Consider the following 27,860-nt stretch of genomic DNA (forward strand, 5'->3'; position numbering starts at 1 on the left):
GGATGAGGTGAGGTGGGGTGGTGATCATCCAACATCCTGACCTCACTGACCAACACCTTAAATCCTCACAGCAATTCTCCAGAAGAAAGCCTTCTTCCCTGGACAGTAGAGACGGTTACTCCAACGGGACAATGAATGAGCAGGTGTCCCAATACTTTTGCCTAGACGGGGTAATATTTAATGTAATAACTTCTCCTTGTTCCCAACCCTGGTCCTGGAGGCCCCCCCTGCCCTGCCTTGTTAACAAGCCCATCCTGAGTTTAGCGTGGTGTGTTAGAGCAGGAAACCACTGAAGTGGGCAGGACTAGGGGTCCTTCAGGACTGTGGATGAGAACCACTGCTGTAAATATCGAACCAAAAAATCTGAAAGACACAACCAGACGCTTACTCTATAGTTCATGTTTATGACGTGTGTCGCACTGTTGACCTCGTAGATGAAGCATTATGAGCTCCAGATCACGGTCTGAACGCTGAGAAGCAGCTTTGGGTTTTTCTTCCTCTCTGTGCTCTTGCAAATTCTCTCCATGTGGAAAACTGTGTGCTCCATATGGCGGGAATTCCTGGCCAGCTGTGGTGGATCAGGAGTGGGAAGCACGGCTCGCTCCCCTGAGGAGGGCGTTCCTCATCTCGTCCTCATCCCTCGTTCCTCTCCCTCCGCTGCCACTCTCACTTGTTCCCCTGGGATTTTGTCACGATAAATCTTAAAGTGTCCTTCCCTCACTCCAGAGCAACGTTTAACGTTAATTAGTAGCTGGAGACGTGCAAATGCGCATGCCTGCACACACACACACACACACACACACACACACACACACACATACATACATACACGTTTCAGCACCAGAATAAGAAGACACACCCACACACTGTATGTGAGGCTTGCATACCTAAGTAAGGCTCTTTAGATACTATTAAATGGCTGTAAAACAAAATACGTCATAAATGGACAAAAGTATTGGGACACCTGCTCATTCACTGTTTCTTCTGAAATCAAGTGTATTCAGTCAAATTCTGGATGCAAACACGGCAGCATCTATTCTAAAAAAAGGTGATGGTGAAAGGAAGATGGCTTTTACAGGAGGAGAATGATAAACACACACACCTCAAATTCCACAGTAGACAAATAAGGTTTTGCCTTGGTCCTTGGAGGCCCCTTAGCTTGTCTAGTCCCTGCAGAGCAGTATTGCCAATAGAATAGGACTCTCTGGAGCAGATAAACATGAACCTATTGGCTAAAAGGGGTAGAAAGCCCCCCAAGCATTGAGCTGTGGAGCAGTGGAAGAACTCTGGAATGGTGCTCCATCCAATACGTTTGGGGTGAGGTGGGGTGGTGACCATCCAACATTCTGACCTCACTAATGCTCCTGTTGCTGAATGCTATCAAATCCTCACAGCAGTGCTCTAAACTTCAGTAGAAAGCATTCTTCCCTGGACAGTAGAGACAGTTAATCCAACAAAAGCAGGATCAACTCTTTTTGGAAGAAACAATGAATGAGCAGGTGTCCCAATACTTTTGTCCATTACTTTATACAGTTTTTATAACGAGCCATGTCAGCATGTTTGGTTGAGCTCATGTTTCTCGAGATATTTGGTTAGAAGTTTGAGGCAGGGGTTAGAGGTCACCTTTGGGGATGGGCAGGGGAAAAGGGTCAATGCAGGATTGGCTGTAGAGCGAAGAATAAGCACAGCTGTATAAACCGGCCTCTTCCTCTTTACTCATTCACTCTCTCAAAGGCCAACACAGAAAGAGGGCTCTGTGTGTGTGTGTGTGTGAGTAAGTTGTTATATACTGTTATAATGAACTCTATATAGGCCTAAACCCGGACGGACCTCCATATTTTCAGGCAGTAATTAATAACCACATACACCGGATATCTGGCAACCTTACAAAAGAAGGCAAGCACCACCTACCTGACATTAAGCAGTTTCCCCAGTTTCCCTGTGCCATCACGACAGACCTGACCATTTGAGGCCTGGACTCCACAAGACCTCTGAAGGCGTCCTGTGGTGTGTGGCGTACAGTCCTGTACGTTGGATTGCATCACTGTAATTGTCCCTGTGGCCGATTCACAGGTGGCTCTGTTTTTTTTCCACTGCGTTTGGTAGGTATTGATCCCTGCATCCCAGGAACACTCCATTAGACCTGCCTGATTTTCTGGCGTTGTTCTGACCCAGCTGTCCAGCCTTCTCAATTTGGCTCTTGTCGAAGTGGCTCAGATTCTTACACGTGTCCATTTCCCTGCTTTTAACACCTTCATCACCTTCAAGATCTGACTGTTCACTTCCTGTCTGATATGTCCACCCCTGGACAGATGCCACTGTAGATGCAGGTGTTTTTCATTTCACTTGGTTTTAATGTTATGGCTGATCTCTCTCTCTCTCTCTTTCTCTATGTCTATCTCTCCCTCCTTCTCCCCATGGCGCTGCAGCTGTCTGGTGGCTGTGAGCACACGCTGGTCCTGCAGGACTTTGCAGCCGGCTGCCCGGCTGAGTTGAGCGTCCAGTCGGGTCAGACGGTGGAAGTGCTGGAGCGCTCTGGCGAGCGGCCTGGCTGGTGTCTGGTGCGGACCACCGAGCGCTCTCCGCCTCAGGAGGGGCTGGTGCCCTGCAGCACCCTGTCCGTCTCCCACTCCCGCAGCAGCGTCGACATGGACTGCTTCTACCCCACTGGCAAAGGTAGGGCTCCGGTCAGTTAAACACAGCACAAGGCAGACGCTCTGGCAGTCCACAGGTACAGGACTTTTACATAAGGGACACGCACAAGCAGAGGGGGCGTGATCCAAATGTACATGAACAAAAAAATGACATTCAACCTATAGCAGTTAGCAGTTTAGCTCCGCCCATCTTACACTAAAGGTATAGAGGAGTAGCCAACAGTCATCATTTACACATATCAGTCTTAAAAGCAGCATGAGAAGGATAAGTGATGTTATGAGATAATAACATTTTTGGAGGAGGGGCATGCCTGAAGCCCCGCCTCCTAATCTTACATTCCATAAATACCATCTCTACCTTGGCAATCCTCCACCACCTTTAACACTACCATCTCTCATTCCTGGCTCCACTTACTGAAGAGGGGGAACTGGCTTCCTACCACCAGCAGAAGCCACCTGATCTTGCCCCTCTCTGCAGTCTCCTCCCAGATCATCATATGCTGATGGCATGGGCCCTTGAACAAGGCCCTTAAGCCTCTCTGCCACAGGGGCTCACTGTCCACTGTGCGGTTTCTATGTGCTCACTAGTGTTGTGCACGTGTGTGTTCACTGCACGGATGGGTTGCAGAGGCAGAGGACAAATTCCATCTGTGTCCAGCGGTTAGCAGTAAATGTCTCCCAGCAATGTTCTGAGTTTTGAGCGTGAAAAGGGTTTTAAAAATCCCTATCTGTTTGACCGGACAGCGTTTAAGCCTGGCCCACGCATAGCCGTTAGAGCTGTAACGGTACTGACGGTAGCAGTTTCTGGGTCGTGGTGAGTACAGTGCTGTCTGGTTAAAGAATAATTAGGGTGAGATTATTAATTAACAGATGTAAGGAGTCATGGGAGATGGTAATGGCAGTAATGGCGATGTGTGTTTCCTGCAATGCCTTTGATCCTTATGAAGAGGCTCTTGTGTTGTTTGCGGCCTGATCTGTGTCGCTGCTATATTAGCACCAAGCCACGTGAGCTGGTCCTCTGTGAGGGGAAAAGCAAAGTCCTCGTGTCTCTGAGGAGCATGTAGCAGGAATTCACAGCAGAGTTCCAGCTACAGTGGTTACAGTGAGGATTACAGTAATAGTAATAGTAACAGTATCAGCGTATGAAAGGATAGTTACATGAGCAGAGGGAAAGATTCCAGAAAATGAGCGATGTGTTTATTTATATGGAAGTTAAGCTGTTTCCCAACATTAAAAAAACTCCCAACATACCTTTCAGCCCTGCAAAGTCCTAGTTAGTATGAGTAGGGCACACATTTGCATAAAAATAAATAAACAGCTTTTCAACAGGAGCGCTCCTGTTTTGTGGGTGTTATGTTATGGATATAATTTTCATTATCTATCAAATATGGCACAGAACATATTAGTGAGAAACAATATTAGAATTAGTCTATATATGAATATATTGATAAATCGTCTATATCTAAATTAAAGTTCTACCTCACTGTCTGAATTGTCATTTTGGTGCCTAAAGGTCAAGACGCTCTGAGCATTATGCATCCATGTGGATCCAAATGCTAATCAGCTTGCCAGTATTTACTGAGGCCATGAGCTACAGATCAGACCAAATCAAGGAAAGCAGGCAGGAAGGGAAGTGTGATGCAAGTATGTCACTACGTATCGCTGTGTTCTAAAGCCGAGGTAGGCTGCATTTCTTCGGCCGCTATGTCAAAAAAGGCTGTTCCCCTCGTATACAGCCCAGAAGCACAGCCTACACAATGTTTGGCTGATGGATCCTTCTCGACCCTTGGCTACCCACAGTTCTCTGCACACATGCAATGCGAAGAGAAAGAAGACATCACCACGAAAACTGCAAAAAATTAAGGCTCCAGAGCAGAAAGCGTCTTAAAATGCAAATTTTTGTATCATTTAAATGAATTTATTGATGTATGAATAAATCCCACTGTGTGTCCAGTGCAAAGGCCTAAAGTATGCCCAGTCTTTCAGCAAGCAGTGAAGCACCACCTAGGTCAATTCCTCTCCTAGTGCCCAATGGGCAATACTCAAGAAGTCCAGGGATTTGAACCAGCAACCTCCTGCCTAGCTCCTGGCCACCTGAAGCTGGAGAGTACTGTTATAAAAAAAAAACTCAGACCGGGGGTAGGGGGCGCTATTAGTGCGACTAGTTGTGTGAGTAATAAGATGTTACATAGCCTTTTATATGAAAACATTATTAAAGATTTTTCATAATTTCTTCAAATGGACTCCGTGTGATCCGATGTGATCCAATGTGATCCGAGGATTGCTGTATTTGAATCCCGAGAGTCCGGGACTGGGATATTTGTCTTCCAAATTGGGTAGGAAATAATATAAAATGAGAAATAAAAATAAAATATTACATTTTGTTCAAAACTGTTTTTTCTCTTAAGACTCATAAACAGGCCTTGATGCAGCGTCACACTTGGCATTTACTTAAGCAGCTTCTCACAGGGCCACCTGTAGAGCTACTAAGTGACAAAATTAAAAATAATATTTTGGAAATTAAAACATTTGTCACGGTGATGAATGTGTTGTATGTCTCTGTGTGTGTTGACATGGGGTCAGCCATGTTTAGGGAGTGTGTATGTGTGTGTCAGTGTTTGGAAGTCTAGGCCATGCTTCTGCCTAGGTCAGTATTGTCGTCGTTGGGCTTCCCCTTGTCTCCCAGGTCCTCTCTTCCTTTGTTTGTGAGGCGCAGGGTTTAAACATCCCTTCAGGGGGCCTCATCTGTTTACACCTGCTATCTGTGTGGACCTCCAGTCTGATTGAAACCCACGCTAAGAATAGGCCAAGGAAATGGGTGGTGGTGGTGGTGGTGGTGGTGGGGGGGAGGGCACAGAGCTGGTGGGTTTAGGAGGAAAACATCAGGCCCAGGACAGAGCTTGAATTCAGGTCAGAGATTTTCAGATGTTCATCTGATCCCAGACTCTGGGCTCCCTTTAAAGAACTTTGTCGTGTATTTTGTTTGTGGGGTACGGTGCCAAGGGTCTGAGTGCCTCTGGGGTGCATGTCCATGCCGAGTCAAGTCTCAAGTCTCAGGGATGCGAACTGAGTCTCAAGTATTTGAGGCAAGAGTCTGAGTCAAGTCTCTAGGGTGCATGTTCGAGTCCCGTCTCTGGGGTACAACTGCAAGTCAAGTCTCAAGTCCCTGGGATGCAAAGCTAAACTCAGCTACTTTCTGCAAGAGTCTGATTCGAGTCTCAAGTCTTTAAGGTGCATGTCCATGTCGCGCCTCTGGGGTGCAACTGCGAGCCATGTTCCAAGTTTCTGGGATGTGAGTCAAGTCTCTGGGGCAAGAGTCCAATTTGAGTCTCTGGTCTCTAGTGTGAATGTCCATGTCGCGCCTCTGGGGTGCAACTGCGAGTCAAATTCCAAGTCCCTGGGATGCGAGCTGAGTGCAAGTCCAGTCTCTAGGGTGCATGTTTGTGTCGAGTCTCTCGGGGGCAACTGCAAGTCCAGTCTCAAATCTATGGAATGCGACCTGAGTCTCAATTAGTTGAGGCAAGAGTCTGAGTCGAGTCTCTAGTCTCTGGGGTGCATGTCCGTGTCAAGTCTCTGGGGTGCAACTGCGCGTCAAATTCCAAGTCTCTGGGATGCGAGCTGAGTCTCAGGTCTTGGGGAAAAAGAGAGTCCAAGGCGAGTCTTTAGTTTCGAAGGTGCATGTCCATGTCGAGTCACTGAGCTATAAGTGCGAGTCAAGTCTCAAGTCCATGCATTGTAAACTGAGTCTCAAGTCTTGAGGCAGCTTTAGTCTCCAGGGAGCAAGTGTGAGTCGCGTTTCTGGGTTTCTGGGATGCGAGTCAGAGTTGAGTCTCTGGGATCCGAGTGTGGGTCGAGTGTGGAATATCTGGGATGTAAGTTTGAGATGAGTGTCCAGTCTCTGGGGTGATAGTCCAGGTCAAGTGACAAGTCTTTGGGGTGTGAGGTAGAGTCTTGAGCCTCTCTACACTTGTACGCCGTACCCCCCTAGCTGTTTACGCTGAATTAACCATAGGAAGACTGACTTGCACAAAACCTGTGTAGTGACATTTCACAGTAAGGTCTAACACTGTAGTCCTTTGAGTGCAGTTTATGTATTATGGGATGTAGCTACCCACTCTCCATTGTGCACCAGGCGCTATCAGTTTCTCTATAGCATTGTTTGGCGAGGCGAAGGCTGTGAAACCTAACCTAAGCATTAGACAGCTAAACGATGTGGAGCATTTTCTCGTAAATAAACTTTTGGTTAAATCCCACCCTGCTTTATCTGGGATTACCGGTAACTGGAAGTTAGGCCTGACCTGTCAGGTCAGTTCATGACGGAGGTTGTGTTGCTTCAGTTGGTACCAGCTTGGTGTTAGGGTTTCAAGAATCAGACGCAGATGCTGAGACAGTCCGTTGTTTCAACGCAATGAATTAGGGCCACCAGATCCACAAAGCTGTGTTTGACTGCTTGACAGTTCGGGAAGGTGGTTTTGGGGGGGTGCTGTCTTTCTAAATAACACACTCACACACTCACACACAGTCTAAATCTGTCTTCTCTTTGGAGAAGTAGGTAAGGAAAGTAGCTGGAGGTAGTCTCTCACACATACACACACATTGTGATATACACCCTGCCCTTCTAAAGTGGGCCACTGCGGTATGCAGTCCTGAACTGTTTATAGCAGGATGGACACACACACACACACACACACACACTTCTTCTTCCTTGTTTTGCTTGCAAATGAAGTCTTTATGTAACTGTTAGCAGACTGTTAGTTCACAGAGCGAGGTGTAACATTACCCCAGCTGATCAGTTACTCATTCACATCACACCTGTAACCCTCCATCACTTCTCCAGCTCTCTACCATCCACCCACCACTACTCTCCCCCTCTCTCTCTACAAGATATATACTCCTTCTCCCGCTCTCACTACTCGATGCTCTCGCTCTATGTGAAAATGTTTGTGGACACCCCTTCTAATGAACGCATGTATAGTAGAGGAGGGGTGTTCAGTACAGTATGGATATACAGTACTGTAGGGGGTACAGTACTGTAAGGATGTATAGTAGAGGAGGGGTGTTCAGTACTGTAGGGATGTTCAGTACAGTAGGCATATACAGTATTGTAGGGGTGTTCAGTACAGTAGGGGTGTTCTGTACAGTAGGCATATAAAGTATTGTAGGGGTGTTCAGTACAGTAGGGGTGTTCAGTACAGTAGGCATATACAGTATTGTAGAGGTGTTCAGTACAGTAGGGGTGTTCAGTACAGTAGGGGTGTTCAGTACTGTAGGGGTGTTCAGTACAGTAGGGGTGTTCAGTACAGTAGGCATATACAGTATTGTAGAGGTGTTCAGTACAGTAGGGGTGTTCAGTACAGTAGGCATATACAGTATTGTAGAGGTGTTCAGTACAGTAGGGGTGTTCAGTACAGTAGGGGTGTTCAGTACAGTAGGGGTGTTCAGTACTGTAGGGGTGTTCAGTACTGTAGGGGTGTTCAGTAATGTATGGGTGTTCAGTACAGTAGGCATATAAAGTATTGTAGGGGTGTTCAGTACTGTGTCTGTTTAGAACTATACATCTGAGCAGTGAAAGCACAGTGTCTCTCTCTCTTTCTCTCTCTCCTGTCTCCCTCTCTCTCCGCCCCTGGTCCCTCCTCTGTGTGTGTGTGTGTGTGTGTGTGTGTGAGTGTGTGTGTGTGTGCGTGTCTGGCAGGGCAGGCTGAACTTTCAGGCTCAGCTTCAGTGCTGAACTGCTCTAAGCTACAACTACTCTCTCTCGCGTGCCCACATTCTCTTTCCCTCCCTCTCTCTCCTTTCTGTCTCCCTCCCTCCGTCCCCTTTTCTCTCTCGGTGTGGCCATGTGTTTGGGACAGTAGAGGGTCAGCATGCGGAGTGTGAGGTCATGTTGTTCTCGTGGAGAGTGTTTCAGTTGGATTATTAGAAAGGTCTGCTGCTGCGAGGGGACAGGTGCGTACCTTACTCTATATATGTGTGTGTGTGTGTTTACTGTACAGTGTACTGTGTGACATTGAGCTGTGTGTGTGCATATGTTTGCATATTTCTTTCCAGTATATCGCATGTGTGTGTGTGTGTGTGTGTGGTGTTAAGCGGTTGATAAGGTCACTGCTGATGTTGGATTGCTGGTGGTTGTGTGGTTAGTTAATGATCATGTTAATTATATGACCGTAGTCGGTCTTAGAGCCGTCGGCTTGGGCTTCTAGCGGCACAGCGAGCCGGACCCTGACCCTGATCCTTCAGAATGATCCCAGTGGAAGGAAACATCAGGGCAAGACTGAAGTTTGCCAGAAAACACCTAGACTATGAACAGAACTTCTACAATAATCTGCTTTGGGCAGATGAATCTTGATTGTTGCACTGAGGATATTTTTTATTATTATTTTGATAATTACTTATATTAATGTATTTTATATTAATATTAATATTAAATAAAATGTAATAAAATTTACATTTTTTAAAAATGTAATCATTATTGAAATCATTTTATTTATTGTTTATTATTTAATTTAAACAAGAATCTTTATTAATAATTAAAAATAATTAAATTTTATTATTATTATGTTTTTGGTTTTTTTACATTTTACCAAATTTTCCTCCCCAATTTTGGACAGCCAATTGCCCAACCCACTCGTTAGTACTCTTCCCCTATCACATGTAATGCTTCCGACACTGGGACAGTGAGAAGTGGCACATGCCTCCTCCAACACAACCAGCCACCCCCTCTTTTCAAACTGTGAGAGGTGCAACGCCACCAGGCACTGGGCAGCCAGCGCACTCGGAGGAGAGCGACGGGTACCCAGCGCTGATGCATCGGCTAGAAGACGCCTGTGCCAGACAGTATCTCACTGAAGTGATGTAGTGAGAGAGAGAGAAAGAAAGAGAGCGAGAGAGAGAAAGAAAGAGAGCGAGAGAGAGAAAGAGCTGCCCACCCAGAGAGAGATTAAAGCTAATTGTGCTTTCTCGGGCTCCGCCTGCTGATGGCAGGTAGCATGACCCGGGATTCAAACCAGTGACCCTCAGGTCCCACAGTGGCAGCGTGGACTTTGGACCTTGTTTGGCCTCTTTCTGCTGGTAGATGCTGCATTCATGCTGAAGGCCTCAGAGAGCTCACTGGATCTGGCCATGGTGATCCTCACCACTCACTTCAACAGTCAAGAGCAGACCTGACTAAACGTCTCCTCCAGAATCCTCTCGAACCATGTTCTGATCTTCTGCAGCTGATGTGGAGCACCTGTCCTAAGTGTCCGTTTACTTTTTACTCACCTCAAATAATTACAAACGTCCAGATGTTTAAATCTATCAAAAATGACAAGGGTTTTCATGGGGCGTCCAAATTGTTTCCCATGACTGTAACTAGCAAACGCTCACACACACACACACACACACACACACTGCTGACTCTGCTCTACTTCTGCTGGTAACTAAAACACTGCTGACTCTTGAGTATCCCTGTGCCGTTTTGTTGTTTTGCTGTTTACGCGCGGGGGCTTCAACCTCAGGTAGAGTGTGTGTGTGTGTATTGAGGCGTTTCTCACTCTAGAAGCAGAATTTGAAACACGCTTTTCCACCGCTGCACCGTATAGTATATTGGAGGTCCTCCACACCGAAAGTTTGTGAACTCTTTAGAATTTCTGCATAAATTTGTCCTAAAACCCATTTCAGCTTGAAATGATCTGATAATAATAAGGTTCACATAATTTTGCCCCTCATAGATAATGTGAATCAACCATATTAATCATAGCTTATTGTTTATTGTCTGTTGTAAAAGGGAAATCTGTGTGTTCTATTCTGAGGCAAAATAACAGGGTGGTAAACCCCATTTGAGCATTTTTCACAAATTATACATCAGACAACAGCTTAACTACTGAATAAAGGCATTATTTGATTCACCACTGACCCTGCAGTTTACTCTAGACTATAGGCTTAATAATTGTCCAGGAAACTGGCCCTTCAGACAGTGATGGGGGTCTTTATTTTTTCAACATTTTTTAAAACTTGATCAGATTTTCAAACAAGTCCTAAAAGTAGAAAAGTAGAATATTAGAACTGGTCACTTTATTTATTGAGGTCAACGATCCAGTATTACAGATCTATGAGTAGCAAAAGTATGTAAACCTTATTATTATCAGATCATTTCAAGCTGAAATTAGAGTCAAGCGTATTTAATCAATCAATGGGATGACAATCATGTCTTAGTGTCCTGTTTTATTTAAAGAACAGAGATCTACCAAAGTCTGATCTTCACAATCTGCACCAATCCACAGTCAGACATTGTACAAATGAAGGAAATGCAAGACCATTATTACCCTCCCCAGAAGTATGCGACCAACAAAGGAGGCGAAAAAGGCATGTAATAATCCACGAAGAACAAAAGAACCCAGGGTGCCTTTTAATCAACTAAAGGCCTTTCTAACATTGGCTAATATTAATTTTCATGAGTCCACCATCAGGAGAACACAGAAAAACAACAATGGTGGGGGTTGCATGGCAGGGTTGCAAGGAGAAAGCCGCTGCTCTCTAAAAAGAACATTACTGCTGTCTGCAATTTGTTAAAGATCACATGGACAAGCCAGAAGACCTCTGGAACAGTGTTTTGTGGACGGATGAGCCCAAAAATAGATCTTATTGGTTCATTCCAGCATAAAAACCTTATCCCATCAGTGAAACATGGTGGTGGTAGTATCATGGTCTGGGACTGTTTTGCTGCATCTGGGCCAGGACGGCTTGAATAATTCTGCCCGTGAGCTGAATCTCAAGAGAACGTGGGTCATGCAACAAGACAATGATCCTAAGCACGCAAGTCGTTCTACCAATTAGTGTTTACAAAAGAAAAAAATGTTAATGTTTTGGAATGACCAAGTCAAAGTCCTGGCCTTAATCCAATTGCAGCACGCTCTTCATAGAAGGAAACCCACCAACATAACAGAGCTGGAGCTGTTTTGTATGGAGGAATGGGCTAAAATCCCTCAATATGCTGGACTAAACAACAGTTGCCAGATAATAGAAGTCTTTAACACACTCACACACCGCCACAGTCCTACAACTTGGCCTACAATTGAAGGCCGTCACCACAGCATCCTAGCCTCAGTGGATAAAAATATGGTCACTCAACCATTGTGGCAAATTTAAAGGAGACAATAAACACATTGAGAGAGATGTGCATAATTTGATATCTGTTATCATAACAGATCGTTTCCAGTGATATAAAGGAGTGTCGTGTTACCATCAGCGGTAACTCTCATGGCAGACACCATCTTTGACTTTACATATGCATGTGTTGTGACATGAGACACAATAGAGCCAGTCATGAGGGTTACTGGAAATGTAACATGACACTCTTGTATTACTGGACAGGATCTGTCATAATAACGGATGTCAGCTCATGACATCTATCACAATATGTTCACGGCAGGGTTATGTCAGTGTTAACAGTGTTAAAGGCCAGAGTTAGGAGTCAGTTTAAGGGGCCCTAGAATGGACAACTGTATTCATCTAGGCATAGTAAATCCATGAACCTTAAACAGTGTTCTTCGCTTCTTTGAAAAGTAAATCCCGCAGAACCAAAGCAGAGCTGTAAAACAGGCCAATTTCAAAACCCCAAAACTGTTACATAACAGTCTTGACTCTTCATATTTACACCTCCGAAATCTACACACACCCATCCCTCTACATAAACTGAAAACCCTAGTAAAAGCTGGTAAGACTTTAGGAGAGTATGGTAGTGTTGATGCCCAAGAGCAGTATCAACAACATCACCTCCAGACTCCAGAAAGTTACAGGAATACGGGTTGCTATGGAAATCAGGCCCCAGCAGCTTTTCCTGTACCAGGGGAGCTCAAACTCGGCATGCGACAAAGCAGAGGCATGGGGAGGGAAAAGGGCACCCGCGCTAGGCTAAAAGCTAACACTAACCTTTGCCACCCGTTCTCTTTTTTATTGTTTGCTCCCTCAAAAAACTAACTGGACTACCTCCACTGAATCAAACTGGAGCGAAACACTTGAATAAGACTCGAGAAAGCCGGAGACAGGGATGAGGGCAAGGCTACAAGCTAACCTGGCTACAATCTCTTCTGCTTGTTAATGTTAATCAACCAGTAATAGCAATAGAGCTTGTTTTTTCTATGAGTCTGTTGTAAAAGGAAAATCCACATGTTTTATTCTGAGGCAAAATAACAGGGTGGTAAACCATATTTAAGCATTTTTCACGCCAACAAATTATACAACAGCTTAACTACTGAATAAAGGCCTTTTTTTGATTCACCACTGAGCCTGCAGTTTAGTCTAGACTATACATATATAATGCAATTTTTACATTATAATTTGGTATAGAACTTTATTATAGTAACCTTTGACATAAACCAGCTGTGGCTGGGAGTCCCCAGATAGTATAATTGGTCTCTCTGTCTGGGTGGGTAGGATAGCTCCAGCGATGTTGCGTCAGCGGCAGTTCAAAAACATGCAGTGATGCTTCATGTGACTTGGGGGAAGCACATGCTAGGCTTCACCCTCCCAGTCCTGGTAGCGTTGGTTAATGGGGGGGGGGGGGGGGACTGGCAGTGGGAACTGGCAGTGAGAAAACTGGGTCAAATCCCCCGCCAAACATTTTTGACATGACAGTGATCAGCCGAGAGTGAGACACACTTGGTGACCCTGTGGTGAGACAGGGTTAGGTATTGGTTTTAATTAAGACTTGAAACATAAATGAAACATAAATCTAAACTATAATAAAAGTCTTGAAGATCAAAAGAAAATAGAATTCATTCAGTATTTGAAGTTGTTTGATGTATAAATAGTAAGGATGTGACTTACAGAGAGTTTGGTTGGGGTGGGATGCAGCTTTACAAGCCTATTTACCACCCTGTTATTTCACCTCAGAATGAAACTGACACTGCTTTTCTTGCCTGGTTTTCTGGTGGCAGTACAGTCCCTCAGCTTCTGTGCCACAACGCAGCCTCGTAGCTTCTTAGCCGTTGCATTTAGCCTTGAGGTGTTTTCCAGAAGGCTGGGTGTATCTACATTTTAGGGGTGTAAATATAACATCAAGACTGTGATGTAACAGTTTTGGGCTTTTGGAATCGGCCCGTTTTATAGCTCTGTTTTGATTATTCTGGATTTTCTTTTGAAGAAGGAACAGCAGAGTTTAAAGGTTCATGGTACAATATATGTCCAAATGTTTGTGGACACCTCTTTTAATGGATCTATCCAGTTACTTTAAGCTGCACCCATTGCTGACAGCTATGTTTTGATTTTGCTGGATTTCCTTTTGAAGAAGGATCGCCAGTGTTAGAGGCTCATGGTTTGTTAATTTCCTGTACTGAACTCTTGTCTCCAGTCGAGGGCACCTTTAAACTCGGCATGTATCTGAAATTGCATCTGAAATCTTCATGTTTTACCTTGTCCTTTCGTGTCCTTCGCTTTTTGTCCCCTCTCTAGAGCTCCTTGTACGGTGGAGGATGTGACTGAGTAATTTGGCTTTTGTACTATTCTTGTGTGTGTGTGTGTGTGTGTGTGTGTGTGTGTGTGTGTGTGTACACGCACCCGCATGTATAACTAACCTCCTCAAGCTTGTGCTGTTTTCTCCTAACCTAATTTCTCGATCAACAAGCCAGCACTCCTGGGCTGCATTAGCTTTGAAGCTGAGGAGAAGCGCTGCGCTGTATTTGAAGTGCTGGAGCGGTTTGTAAAGAGTAAAAGCTGCTCTTTGAAGACGCATCTCAGGGAAACTGACCCGCAGAGACCCCGAGCACTCATTCTTGACCAGCGGAAGGGCTCTCAGCTGCGTTTTCACACCCAGACACTGTCTGGCCCCTGCCTGTGCTGTAGAGACAATAGGAGACCCAGAACCTTCCTAAACAGTTAGAACTATAACACAATCATATCACATTATACAATAGTAATCTATTATTTTGGAGTGACTATATTTTGAGGTCCCAAAAACAGGACATGTCCTGGAGACAAATGGTCACCCTAAAACAGTAACAGAGTTTTTAATGTACAATATACAATAGTAATCCATTATTTTGGATTATTATTTTTTATCATTATTTTTCTCAGCTGCGTTTTCACACCCAGACACTGTCTGGCCCCTGCCTGTGCTGTAGAGACAATGGGAGACCCAGAACCTTTAAGACGTGATGATCTTATATGTCTGGTACCAAGATCCTCTAGCTCACGCCTGGCATTAGGCATGGTGCCAATAGGTTCATGTTCCAGAGAGTCCTATTCTATTGGCCTGTACTTCTCTACAGGGACTAGATAAGCTGTGTTTGTGTGCATTTGCATATGTGTCTACTTAAAGCTGCCGAATGCATTCATTCAAGGGGTGTCCACAAACATTTGGACATATAGCGTATGTGATCATTCTATGCAATCAGTCTATACTAAGATCCTGATCGTGAGCTAGCATCACATTCATCCCACCCCACTCTGTGAACCTCTGTTGTTTTCACCCAGCATACGGCGGTACGCTGTTGACTCAGCAAGTTGCAAGTGCCGAGCCGCGATGGCCCGTGTTGTCCAGCCAGGATAGAGACACAGTAACCAAAGCCTGGCACGAGACTGCAAAGCTCTTGGCTTTTTGCTGTGGTTGCAGTGCTTGAAGTGTCAGAAGCCGGACGAGCAGACGGAGTAATGAAAGCGTGTGCTGTAGACAATAAGGGCTTTTATTTCTGCACGCGCTCGGCAGGGATCTTGCCCGGGGCAACGGAAACAGGAAGAGTAAGCACCTCGTGTTGGCCTGCACCCCGGGAGGGTGATAGGAGGGCTGTTCATAGGGCATGAGTGGGGTACTTTGGAGGGGTGAAAGGGTCAAACAAGCGGCAGAGAAGAAAGTACCTTTCCCTGAAATGTAGAAGATTTGTAGAAGACATAGGGCCATCAATAGTACTGGGACACCTTGCCTTATTTAGGAACTCTCCAAATAACGCTTGATCTACACTGATACTGTTAGCATAAATTGGCTGTTAGCTACTCGTTTGGTGGTCTATTGCTTCAGTCTTTTCTAAGCTGTTAAAAGCAAATACTGAATCTTATTTGGCTGAAGGTGGTTTAAACACTTTAGATAGACAGACAGACAGACAGACAGGTAGGAAGGTACACTATATAGACAAAAGTATTGGGACTCCAGCTCAATCGTTTCTTCTGCAATCAATGATAGTGAAAATAGTTTTATTTTGTTGGAGTAACTGTCTCTACTGTCCAGGGAAGAAGGCTTTCTACCACATTTTGGAGCATGGCTGTGAGGATTTGATTGCATTCAGCGCCTACAGTGTTAGTGAGGTCAGGATGTTATATAATGATGTTAGATAATCACCACCCCACCTTACCCCAAACTCCCTAACTCATCCCAAAAGTATTGGATGGAGCACCATCCATCATAACAGAGAACACAGTTTTCTCCACAGCTCCATGCTGGGGGGCTTTATACCCCTCTAGACCACATATTGCATTAGGCATGGTGCCAATAATAGGTTCATGTTCTAGAGAGTCCTATTCTATTGGAAATACTTCTTTACAGGGACTAGACAAGCTGTGTGTATGTGTCATGGGTGCAACTTGCAGTAGCTGAATACATTCATTAGAATGGGTGTCCAAAAATATTTGGACATATAGTGTAGATACATAGCTAGACAGTTGTGTTGAGTCTTGCTTCTCCTTCTGGGAAGAAGTGTCTGGGTGATGAAGGCTGATGCTCTCTGATCTCCTGGATCAAGCACTGTTTGACCCACAGGTCACAAATGATGGTGAGCAGCGCTGGGAACCCTCTACACACTGGACATGCAGTACAACACCAGCTCAAGCCGTCTGCAGAAGTTCTTGTATGACGTGTTCATAATGCAGCATAAGTCAGAGTACAGGAGGCTAATGTAGCAGTGTGTCTTGAGGTGCAGGGAAAACCCAATTGGTGGTGGACAGCCAGCCTGAAAGGCATGTGAAACCATCCAGGGGAGTAACTGCAGGACAGACTGGACTAGACTGATAACAACAGTAACCCTGTAGGGGAAATGCCAGAGCAGGCTTTTCTTTCTATTAACGTTCTGGTCTTTCAACATAAGCAGTAGGTGGGTATTTCCATAAACAAACGATGGCTCATTTATTCATTATACTGCTTTAGTAGCCATTCAGAAGATACTTCTTCCCCTAATGTTCATTCATGCTGAAGTAGTCCCAAGTTTGACACATGCATATTGGATATCATCATCAGCCCATCATCATCAGTGCATATCTGACTATTGCGTCAGTCTCTTTTCTACAGTGCTGATTACAGAAGCTGCCACGGGCCTTCATAAACTGATTGGGAATGCCCAAGCCTTCACAGGCTACCCAGACTATCTCTGGACTAACTCACTGGTGGGAGTCACAAAGATGACGGTGGGAGAACCTTTTAAACGATCCACACCATAGTATGATATTCAGCACCTTTAGCCATACACTGATTCAATCAGTATGCTCTAGGAACCAATGTTGGAGATCTTTCTTGCCAAACTCATGATTCCAAGTGAACAAGCCAGCACCGAAGGATTAAGAGGAAAACAAATACACCACAGCTTAATGTTAGAAGTCCTATCAGGGGGAATGGAGTTGGGAAGAGCTGGGAATGATTAGTTGTTAGTAGTAATTTCAAGGGAATGAATGGAGCAGGCTGGTGGGGTTTTGTGGTTTGGCCAGAGGGTGAATGTCACGTGAAAGTGGCTCCATGATGGTGGAGTTGGTCTGGAGAGCAGGCATCAACCAGCACCCACACCAGCATCTACTCAAATACAGAAAAACATCTCAAATGTTCAAGTAGTGTAATTCTAAAGGAGCTGTGGAATTAGATTTACCAGAATCACATGTAGAAGGTTGGCGATACCTTGGATGATGTAGGGTTGTGGGTAGCTTAGATGTCCTACACTAGACAGACTAGGTATCCTTGTCTACACCAGTAAGGGCCTGGCAATACCATGCATTTTGTATCTGGATAGTATCTGGATATACTTTGAACTTTGAGAAAGTTAAACATAGACACCATCTGGGTTGTTCACGGCACATGGGGCCTATATGGGACCTATATAAGATTAGGGTGGGCTGTAATGATGGGGCCCATTTGGGAAGCCCAGTTGTGTTCCAGTAACAACAACAATGTACAGACCCACTCAGAGCCCATGCCCACTGGAACCCACCTAGCCCACATTCCACCAATGTGAGCCCCACATGAGGATGCTGGCTGGGAAATGGTTCTCACATTCTCACATATATACACTCACAGAGTGAGGGGGATCGAGCAAGATCGTGAAAGTAGCCAAGATCTGCTGTAAAAATGAGTCTATGAGAGCAAGACTCCTAGCTCTGTAACATGATTACATTCTAAGTTGATCTGGATTCAAGTATCTGATAAATGCTATTTACTCCTTTAACCCCGTACATTGGCCTAGACTTCAGTTCTTCTCCCTCATAACTGCAGTAGTCTCATAATAAACACCCCAAGACCCTAAAATAGAACCCTGTGGGACTCCACAAAAATGTTAAACTAAATAATTACTAGTAGTTTCTACATTAGTACCAAAACAATAAACCTAGGGTTCCAATATTTTATGTAAATGTAAATAATAACTAAAACAGTGTCATAACTATGTGTAGTGGGTGTTTTGTGCTGGTCTTGAAGAAGATGAAGCTTTTGGCGTTTCCAGGTCGGTTTCAGTTTATGGTAAATAGTGAAACGCCAGCTGAGTCATGTGGTGTGTTGTGGTATGCTGTAGGCAGGGAGTCTCTGTGCAGCGTTATAAGATCAGGTTGGTCTGGTTTGGCCATTGTGTCTGTGCATTTGCGTCGTTCTTATCATCCAATCACAAGAATGGACTGTGAACTAATGGTTAACACTTCCTCACCTGAGCTAATAGGCTCTTCTCGCTGCTTCCCTCAAGCATCGGACTTCGGGAAAGGGGTATAGTGTCTGTTTGGGTTTGGTACTGCTGGATTTCAGCACTAGGAGCTTCTAATAGACTCTATGGTTACTTATATCATGCCTTGTTTAGATTTGCTAATGTTGAAAGTCTCATTTTGATTCTTGCATTGCTGTTGGTGGGTTATTCTCTAGAAGGCTTTTCAAATGCTGGACTATTTTTGGTTCCACGCTTATGGCTCAAAACACCTGTCACTTTTTAGTCTGTAGCTGGTTTCTTAGTAATCCCATAGGTGCACTGCCTGTCAAGATTTAGGACACCTAGTTTTTTTAATAAATGAGCATGTTATCTTTGGTGTATTATTTTTTAGTATTTCAGAGACTAACCAGGTTTATATTGAGGAAACTATCACAGAAATATTTCTGACAGTAATAATTGCAGTGCCTACTTGGGAATAAACCACACATTTTGTCCCTGTTTCCACACTCAAATCAGGTGTTTTCAATAAGTACTTTTAACAATAATTTGTTAAACTGATCTTCAGCTTCTTCTGTAAGTCCTTTTCCACATTTGGTATCTGCAGCCTAATCTGTTTGTCTCGTGTGCTCTCCTGCAGAAAACTATCCAGTAGGCGGCTCAGAGGTGAAGTCGGAGTCAGTGGCGTCTTTGCAGCCTCAGGCGTCTGTGAGCTCTCTTCCCACCAGCTCTCCTGGACCCAAACGCTCGGGAACCACCGGGAACACATTAAAGAAGTGGCTGACCAGCCCTGTCCGCCGCCTCAGCCACGGCAAAGGAGACAACGCCAACGCCAAAAAACCCAACAACAAGCAGCGCAAACGGGACGGCCGCAAGAGCGTAGACCTGGGGCCTCAGCACGAGGACAGCACAGAGGAGGTGGGTAGAGATGAGTCAGTGTTGCAGTGATGCAGTTGACCCGCAATCATGTGAGATCAGCCGAACTGAAGTTGAGTTGAATATTTCTTGGTTTAACTTATAATTAACAACAATTTAACGTAAATATTAATATCTATATTTGCATTCAGAATGAATGTATCATCGCTGTCATGCAGAAATCTTGGATCTCCATTCTTGCTGTTTTTCACTTTTTGAAATGCGATGAATGGACCAATAGAAATTCTCCAAATTGACGTGAAATTAAATCTTTTTACATTGTCTTCCTTTAAAAGTTTTTTTCCTCCTCTTGTGAAGTTGCCATTTGCATATCATCCAGAGAAAGAAACAGTGGTCCTGAACCTCGAGGTTTGGGAGAATTGCTAGTGCTAGGGGGTGCTACGAAGGGGTGGGTTAATGGGCAGTACCAAATTTGGAGAAAAAGAGGTAACAGTAAGTAATTAAAGAAGGAATGATAATTAAAACAGTTGTTCCATGAAATTTCTATTCAATTTCTATTGATCCTTTCATTATAAAATGTTTGTTTTATTTGAACAATCATGTTCAAATAATGTGCTATAAATTCTTTTCCCGGGTCATGCCGCTTGCCATCAGCAGCTCAGGTTAGAGTGAGCACAGTTGGCCTTAGTCTCAGGGGTGGGTTGATGGCACTTCCTCCCCACATCACTTCTAGTGTAATGTTGGCCAGCACAGGCATCTGCTAGCTGTTGTATTGGAACTGGGGAGCTTTCAGAGTGTGCTGGCTTCCACAATTATTATAAAGTTTTCACTGTTACTAATGCGCAAAATAGCAGAGCTGAAGACAGACCAGGCATCATATAGATGTTTCAAATTCCGGACACAGCCTCAGCTTCTCCCATAAGTTACTTTTTGTGAATGCGGACCACGCTAGCTGAGGCAAGGAGGAGAACTCGAGAAATTTGGGCTGGAGTTCTGGGGGGCTTCGAGCTGATAGGACCCCAAGCCATACCCCCCTTGCCAGGTAGAGGTTGAGTATGATCAGGAGGAGCAGGGGGCAAATTTTTTGTCACGAGAACGAGAAGGGAGAGAGCGGTTTTATAGTGTGTAGAAATGGAGGGGAGGAGTTTGGGCGTGGTCCTTCTCCCAAACTTTCAGTTATTACATAACTCCATTTACTGCACTACACTGCCCCCATCGTTTACAGCGGTACTGGTCCGCTCAGTCTGTATCTGTAAGATTTCAGAGAACAGGCACCAATACGGCTGAAATGAACGCAGAGTACGGACAGACGGCTATGTCTGTTCAGTGACGTTGAGGAGCAAGCCAGAAGCCCCTCCCCGGTAATATCTCCTTATTGATGCATTTGAGGCATTCAGCTGTATTGCTATGCAGCAGGGTGGGTCTAAACATCCGTATTTGTCAGAAGGTCTGTGTATCAGATGAGGATCAGGAGCACATCCACATCCACTTCACTGTTGCTAAAGTTGCAAAATAGCCTGACCTGTTTATTCCGCATGAACCTACACAGTGCTGAGCGTCAGCTGCAGTGGAAAGCAGTAAACAGTGGGAGAGAGGTGGAAACCGCATTATGTAAATGTTGGACTGGTGCTTGGCGGCAGTGCATGTTTTATGAAGACCTGTTCCTGTATTAGACTTCATAAATGAGAGATGAACGATAGCTCTCGGGTGGCTGGCAGAGTTTATCGGCTTCACGGTCAGGGTTCAACTCACCCTCTCTCTCTCACCCTCTCTCTCCTGATCACGCTGGTCCTGCAGAGAGGACGAAGAGGAGCGAACAGCGGAGGAGAGGAGGAAGCCGAAGACGAGCCACACACACCTCTGCCGCCGCCAATGGAGATCATCAAAGATCCCTCGGCTCAGGAGGAGAAGGTATGCCTCTGCACAGAAGGCCTTACCTTCTGCCTGATAGGTACAATAGTGCACGGGAGGAGGGAGTGTGCTGTCCCATGAGATGTTGGTGCTGATTTGGCTGCGGTCAAAGGCTGTAGGCCTTGTGATAAGCACCTGTATCTCATGGTATTGCACCACCTCAAGTGTGTTTAATTTTTTATATTTATAACTAGCTATTTATGACTCCCTCTCTCTCTCTCTCTCTCTCTCTCTCTCTCTCTCTCTCTTTCTTCCAGACCCCTGAGCCTGGCTCTTTCCCAGCGTTTGGCAGTGTGACAGCATCTGATCAAACACCCCGAGACCCAGAAACAGAGAAGAAGAACAAAGCCTTGAGAGGCCGCATGTAAGAGACCGCCTGGCATGTTTGTATGGAAGGTGGGGGATCTTCCCCAGTATATGCAGAGTTACATTTTATTAGGGGGGAAATGGGGTTTGTGTTATGGGAGGCTGTCTCTAATTTGTGCGTGTGTGGGAGAGCTGTATTAGTCTAATTCTCATCTTTCCCTTCTGCAGGTTTGTGCTGAACGAGATGGTGCAGACGGAGAAGGACTATGTGAAAGATCTGGGTATAGTGGTGGAGGTGAGCAGTGATTGTAGTCATAAGGCTCATTTATACGTTGTAATCGTCGTCTCCGTGTCCTTTGGGTGTTAAGCAATACATCCACTAGAGGAAGCTGGTTTGTAGCAACGGTTCGTCCCCATGCCCCGGCGATGTAACCTCATATAGATGTTTCAGATTCTGCCACACGTTTCTTCTTCGTCATGCCCATCCTGAACTATTGGCTACACTGCCCCCACAGTTTCCAGTAACTGCTCCGTTGCACCAATACGAATGAAATTAACACGCGGGTCTGTGTTTAAATTTGAGCATTAATGAGCTTTTGGTTTTAGTTTTGTGACGTTTAGTCTTTGTTAGATGCATCATGTTGATTGATATTTGTCATTTTAACGTTGACTGAAATGGTAAATAGATTTAATGGTAAATAGTTCCATAGCAGGTTCTAAAACAGCTGGATAGCCCTTCCTCTCCCTCTCTTCATTCAAAGCAGTACCAGCCAACACAAACATCTGTAAGCTGATGCGACAAAACTCCTCCTAACAATCTAGCATCCTATAAATGTCCATTTCCCCTCCGTTTAACTCGTTCATACAATATATATATATATGTATTATATATATATATATATAAGTGACCATGCATTTTTTATCTAAGCTTTAGTATTTATGTCTGTTTTGGCAAATCTAAAAAAGCAGACATCAAACTATTCCATTAACCAGCTCATTGCACCTTATTTAAGGGTTAAAGTTAGGAGTTAGGGTTCGCATTAGAGTCATGGATACAGTTGTGGACACAGAGTCAGCGCAGCCTGTGATGTAACATCTTCCTACTGTCTTACCTTGCACAAATAAAAGAGCTGACCTTTTCAGATATTGTTATATATAGACAAACTGATTTGCATAACGGTTACATAACGTCTGTACAGACCTTTCGGAACTGTTGTCTTTATAAAAAATGCATCAGCCTTAAAAAAAACATCGACATACTCGTCTCATGCCTGTTGTTTCTTTCCCCCAGGGTTTTATGAGGAGAGTTGTGGAGAAGGGTGTCCCAGAAGACATGACGGGAAAGGACAAGATTGTTTTTGGGAACATTCATCAAATCTACGACTGGCACAAAGAGTGAGTCACGTTTTAGTGTGGTGTCATCTGAATGGCAGTGAAGTAGTCAGCTGACTAATCTCTTATCATTACCTGCTTCTGATTAGCTGATCTGACTGAGCGTGGGGTAGTGCAGTGTGTGTCAGCTACTTAGTTACTTAGACTTAGTCCCAAAAGCTTTTGCAGATGTGGCATTTGGTCAACACTCTTATCCAGAGTGACCTACAGTTTAACCATGTTACAGAAGGATGGGGATATTTGGATGAGGAGTTAAATAAATTAAATAAATAAATAATTCATATGTAGTCCATTTCAATTCATTCATAAAAACAATATATTATGTTGGTCCACCAGCGGCCCGAAAGTGTTATTTCAAACTTCTGTTACCAAAGAATCGCCTCACCAGTTTGTACAGAAGTCCCTGTAGCTACTGAATAATGAACACCTTGCTGCGTTAAGGGGTTAAACACAATACTCAAAGTTATTTCTAAATTATTAAAACAAACTCATGCAAATCTGGTAACGGAAGCTCTTTCTATATGCATTGTATCCCTTTCGCACAGCTCTATTTATAAGAATGCCTTATGCAAATCACTTGTGGCTTTGCTTCAGTGGAGCTGAAATGATCGTGTTCGTTAAATGCACCATTACTAAATACAGTTTTATTAAGATACAGTAGAAAGCAAATCTTTCCAATAACAAAGAATTGTGATGGTCAATTTTACAATATTTTTTATTAGAATGATAGAAAATTATGATTAGATTAGATGTTCTGTAAAATGTCAAACTGTCAACATTTAGCATGTAAGTTTGTGATTTATATTGCTAACTGCTTTAAAATATTACTGTTCATTTTTAGTAATTGTTTATTATTTAGTATCTACTAGGAATTATTTAGCACCTTTTCTAAAATATTTACTTGAATTATTTGGTATCTACTCCAAATAATATAGTATATACTCTAAATGATTCAGTATCTGCTATAAATTATTAACTATCTAAATATTATAGTGTCTTTTACACATTATTCAGTATCTACTATGAATTTTTACTATCTGCTACAAATTAGAAAGGATATATTATGAATTATGAATAAAGAGGATCCTCCACATATGTTTAAAATGGGATGGCCCCTTATGACGTATGCAGTCGAAGTAATAGGACCTTCGCTGTCCTGTGAATGAGACACAGCCAGTTTAGTCTGTCTGACATTTTGTGCATCTTTGACGTGTTGTTTTGCATCAGGTAAAGCTATATGCAAACGCCAGGAAGTTTCCTGGTTGATATCAGATTCAATGTGGTGTTCAGCTTCTTCCAGCCTCAACGGAAAGGTTAATACAGGTGTTCGGTGTTCCTGTGTGTGTGTGTGTGTGTGTATGAATGCAGGCACATCATTTCTATGGTGTAATTTAAATATTGTCTTTGGGTCCTTTAAAGGTTCTTCATGGCTGAACTGGAGAAATGCTTGCAAGACCACGACAAACTGGCCGAGCTTTTCATCAAACACGTGAGTGTGGTTTACGAAATGTGTGTGTGTTTGTGTGAAGACGAGACGATCGTCTTGCCAGTATTTTTTTTTTCTGCAGGAGAGGCGACTGCACATGTACGTTAAATAAATAAATAAATAATTCATATGTAGTCCATTTTAATTCATTCATAAAAAAATATAAATTATGTTTTTGTTCATAATTGGGATGCATTTGATCCGCTGTGCTCCAGCACTGTCTGCACGCATCAGATAAACACATATTACTTACTTACTATACACTCAGTCACTTCCTCACTTGCCTTTTTACAGATCGTGGATTAAAGGCGGGATATTAAAATATAGCTGAAAATGAGATGTTTGATCTGCAGTCTAAAAGTCTTATGATTATAACAAAATTGCCAATTTAATAATAAAAGTGTCAATATTTTTAATAACAATATTAGTGTAATACTGATCAATTTCATTTGATTTATTTGATTATTTAGGTTTAACCCCTTGAAAGGCCTATGGTCCATCAGCGGCCCGAAAGTGTTATTTCAAACTTCTGTTACCAAAGAATCGACTCACCAGTTTGTACAGAAGTCCCTGTAGCTACTGAATAATGAACACCTTGCTGCGTTAAGGGGTTAAACACAATACTCAAAGTTATTTCTAAATTATTAAAGTACTTTTTTTAACTGCAGGAGAGACGACTGCACATGTACGTGATCTACTGTCAGAACAAACCTCGCTCAGAGTTCATAGTGGCGGAGTACGATGCGTACTTTGAGGTGAGCACCACACCACAGTTCATCAGAGAGGCAGCGATTCTCCCTCTCTCAGTAGATGGTTTCATGACCGTTGTCATTCTACACAAGAACAGTTTTTACCCTCAGGCCATCACCTTCATCAACAGCTGATCACCATCATCAGCTACAGGCCATAGGTACTACTGATAAACTCTTCTCACTCTTATCCTACAGTTACTGCATTACTGCACCATTATTCATCTCACACAGGTGTACACTGCTGTGGTCACACAGTATTTAATCTGTACAGTGTTGCATTCTGCTATTCTGTGAATAACACTGTAAAGCACACTGTATAGAAATGTCCTCGTATAGTCTATGTATACTGTGTATACTATTGTTCTATTGTTCTCTGTATATTGTGTATTGTCTGTTATTATTATATGTAAAGTAGCAGTATATTGTTAATACTAGAGGGACACTAACAGCCAGAAACAAATTCCTTGTGTGTGTAAACATACATGGCCAATAAATCTGATTCTGATTCTGATAATGTGATTGAACAGGAAATAAAGCAGGAGGTCAATTCCCGAATGTCCATCAGTGATTACCTGATCAAACCCATTCAGCGCATCACCAAATATCAACTGCTACTCAAGGTAACAGCCACTAAATAACACTCTCTGCTGAAGTGATGCTTAGTAATACACTGCTTAAATGATACTTTGGCAGGTAAAAGCATCTTAAATCTTTTCTGGATACACTGATTTACCTTAGAGTCTAGATCGGGCCCAAAAAATCCAGCCAGACCCTATCCGACCAGGCTCCCCCATGAACTGTCACTATGAGCCCAAACCCGATTTAAAACCTGCATTTTTTTAGTAAGTAGAGAGTTAAAACTGAACTTTTTAACTACAATTCCAAGTTGTTTGAATGAGCGAAATCTGTTCAGAATGATGTTAATGAACAGAGCAACACAGAAGAAGCAGAGGCTTATTATTTAAGAAAACTGTTTTTTTAGAATGAAAATGATTAAAACGCCAACAATGCCTACAATGATCCACCGGCCTAAACAGTGATAAAATAGGCTACAAGAATGATGTCTGGATGACTTTGCTCTACTCTATTATGATTTAACTAAGAATATAAAATACTTTCTGAACAAGCGAATATTTTTACGATCAAAGTGCGATTTGTTACTTTGCTATATTGTGATTATCGCGCCATAGCTTTATATAAAATAAAAAACATAGGCCTACATCACAGACTGAGGAAAGTGGTGGGAAATGGTTGGGCATGGGCTCGGGCAGAGAATCTAAACTCCAATTTATGTTACTTATTCTTATTTTACATACTCATTGATATGTTGAGACAGTTAATTATATGGTAGCTACATAATGAACACATTTACATTTAATTCACTTTCTTTATCAGCAGGTTGGAGTCTGCAGACTTTTTTACATTTTAGATCATTTAAAAGATCATTTCAGATCATTTAGGATTCCTATTTAATACTTAATACTTCACAATTAGGATAAATTAACATTTTTAACACTTTATCAAAACATTATATAGAATTCCACGTAACTGTAATATAATATAACTGAATTGTCCAAACATCCCTCAAACATTTCAAATCAGAATTAAGGCATCTTGGTAAATCCTTCCTATTTTGCATTTTTTGTAGATCTGTTTTGTTTCTGATGTTATTTATCTATTTTATCTGTTTTATTTATATTTCTATATTTATCTTTTTATTTTGCAAACAAGAACATGCTATTTTTGGAATATGATTTGTATTTGTTCAGTAAAAGCAACCTATGTGGTGCATAATTAGAGCTCTATAATAATCAAAATATTAAAATAATATGACAGTGAAATTTCAATCGATGCTGGACTTCAGTGTCATTGTTTTATTTCTTTAGTACATGAAAGAATGAAAGAAATTAACTAAAAATAAAATAAAAAAATAAAATAAAATAATAAAATAAACACTGATATTAAAAAGACATTCAGTACAGAGGTGAGACTGAGGAAAAAGTGGTGATTTATCATTTTTCTATTATCACTTTTTAAAAATAGCACAACCTTTTCATTTTAGACAAATTTATTTACATTTATGCTAGATTCAATCTTGCCCTCAAAGATTATTTGAAATTGAACTTAAAAATATGCGTATTGTTTAGAAATTAATGAATAATGAATCATATCATTTTAGGGCAAATGTGTAAAAAATATTAATATTTCAGTAATAATTCTGCCTACATGTAAAAGGTTTTCACTTGCCAACGTATACTTTTTTGCAGTGTAGCATCATTTTGTATAATTTCCATTGCCCTTATAATAATACTTAAACAATTATTTTTTTTTAGGACTTTTTGAAATACAGTACTAAGGCAGGATTGGACTGTCAGGAGATAGAGGTAAGATATATATGATAGAGGGAATATGTGGACTGTTCAGTTCCAGCTGTCCTACACCACTTGTACGCTTGAGTGTTACATATGTTGTATCTCTGCCATTCTCCCACTCCTCCACCTCCCCACAGAAAGCTGTCGAACTGATGTTTCTGGTGCCCAAACGCTGCAACGATATGATGAACCTGGGCAGACTGCAGGGGTATGAGGTGAGTTTCCACCTTCTGCTGAGCTTTACTTACTGTGCTGTC

At 42.8% G+C, this 27,860-nt stretch overlaps 1 protein-coding gene across 3 annotated transcripts in view; it reads left to right on the forward strand.

Annotated features, from left to right (window-relative positions):
- The window catches only part of kalrnb (kalirin RhoGEF kinase b), a 117,315-nt gene that overhangs the window by 82,079 nt on the left and 7,376 nt on the right, over positions 1 to 27,860 (forward strand). For 2 of the 3 annotated variants that reach the window (XM_072683541.1, XM_072683542.1), the window contains 11 exons: positions 2,430 to 2,676; positions 19,149 to 19,426; positions 21,182 to 21,295; positions 21,553 to 21,659; positions 21,830 to 21,896; positions 22,893 to 22,996; positions 24,413 to 24,482; positions 25,148 to 25,234; positions 25,759 to 25,851; positions 27,565 to 27,615; positions 27,741 to 27,818. In XM_072683541.1, the coding sequence (XP_072539642.1) occupies positions 2,430 to 2,676; positions 19,149 to 19,426; positions 21,182 to 21,295; positions 21,553 to 21,659; positions 21,830 to 21,896; positions 22,893 to 22,996; positions 24,413 to 24,482; positions 25,148 to 25,234; positions 25,759 to 25,851; positions 27,565 to 27,615; positions 27,741 to 27,818 (1,296 nt within the window). Of the gene's footprint in view, positions 1 to 2,429; positions 2,677 to 8,502; positions 8,601 to 19,148; positions 19,427 to 21,181; positions 21,296 to 21,552; positions 21,660 to 21,829; positions 21,897 to 22,892; positions 22,997 to 24,412; positions 24,483 to 25,147; positions 25,235 to 25,758; positions 25,852 to 27,564; positions 27,616 to 27,740; positions 27,819 to 27,860 lie in introns of those variants that run through there. The other variant, XM_072683543.1, reaches the window with a different exon arrangement.

The sequence above is a fragment of the Salminus brasiliensis genome, chromosome 7, assembly GCF_030463535.1.
Source record: "Salminus brasiliensis chromosome 7, fSalBra1.hap2, whole genome shotgun sequence".
NCBI classification, from domain to species: domain Eukaryota; kingdom Metazoa; phylum Chordata; class Actinopteri; order Characiformes; family Bryconidae; genus Salminus; species Salminus brasiliensis.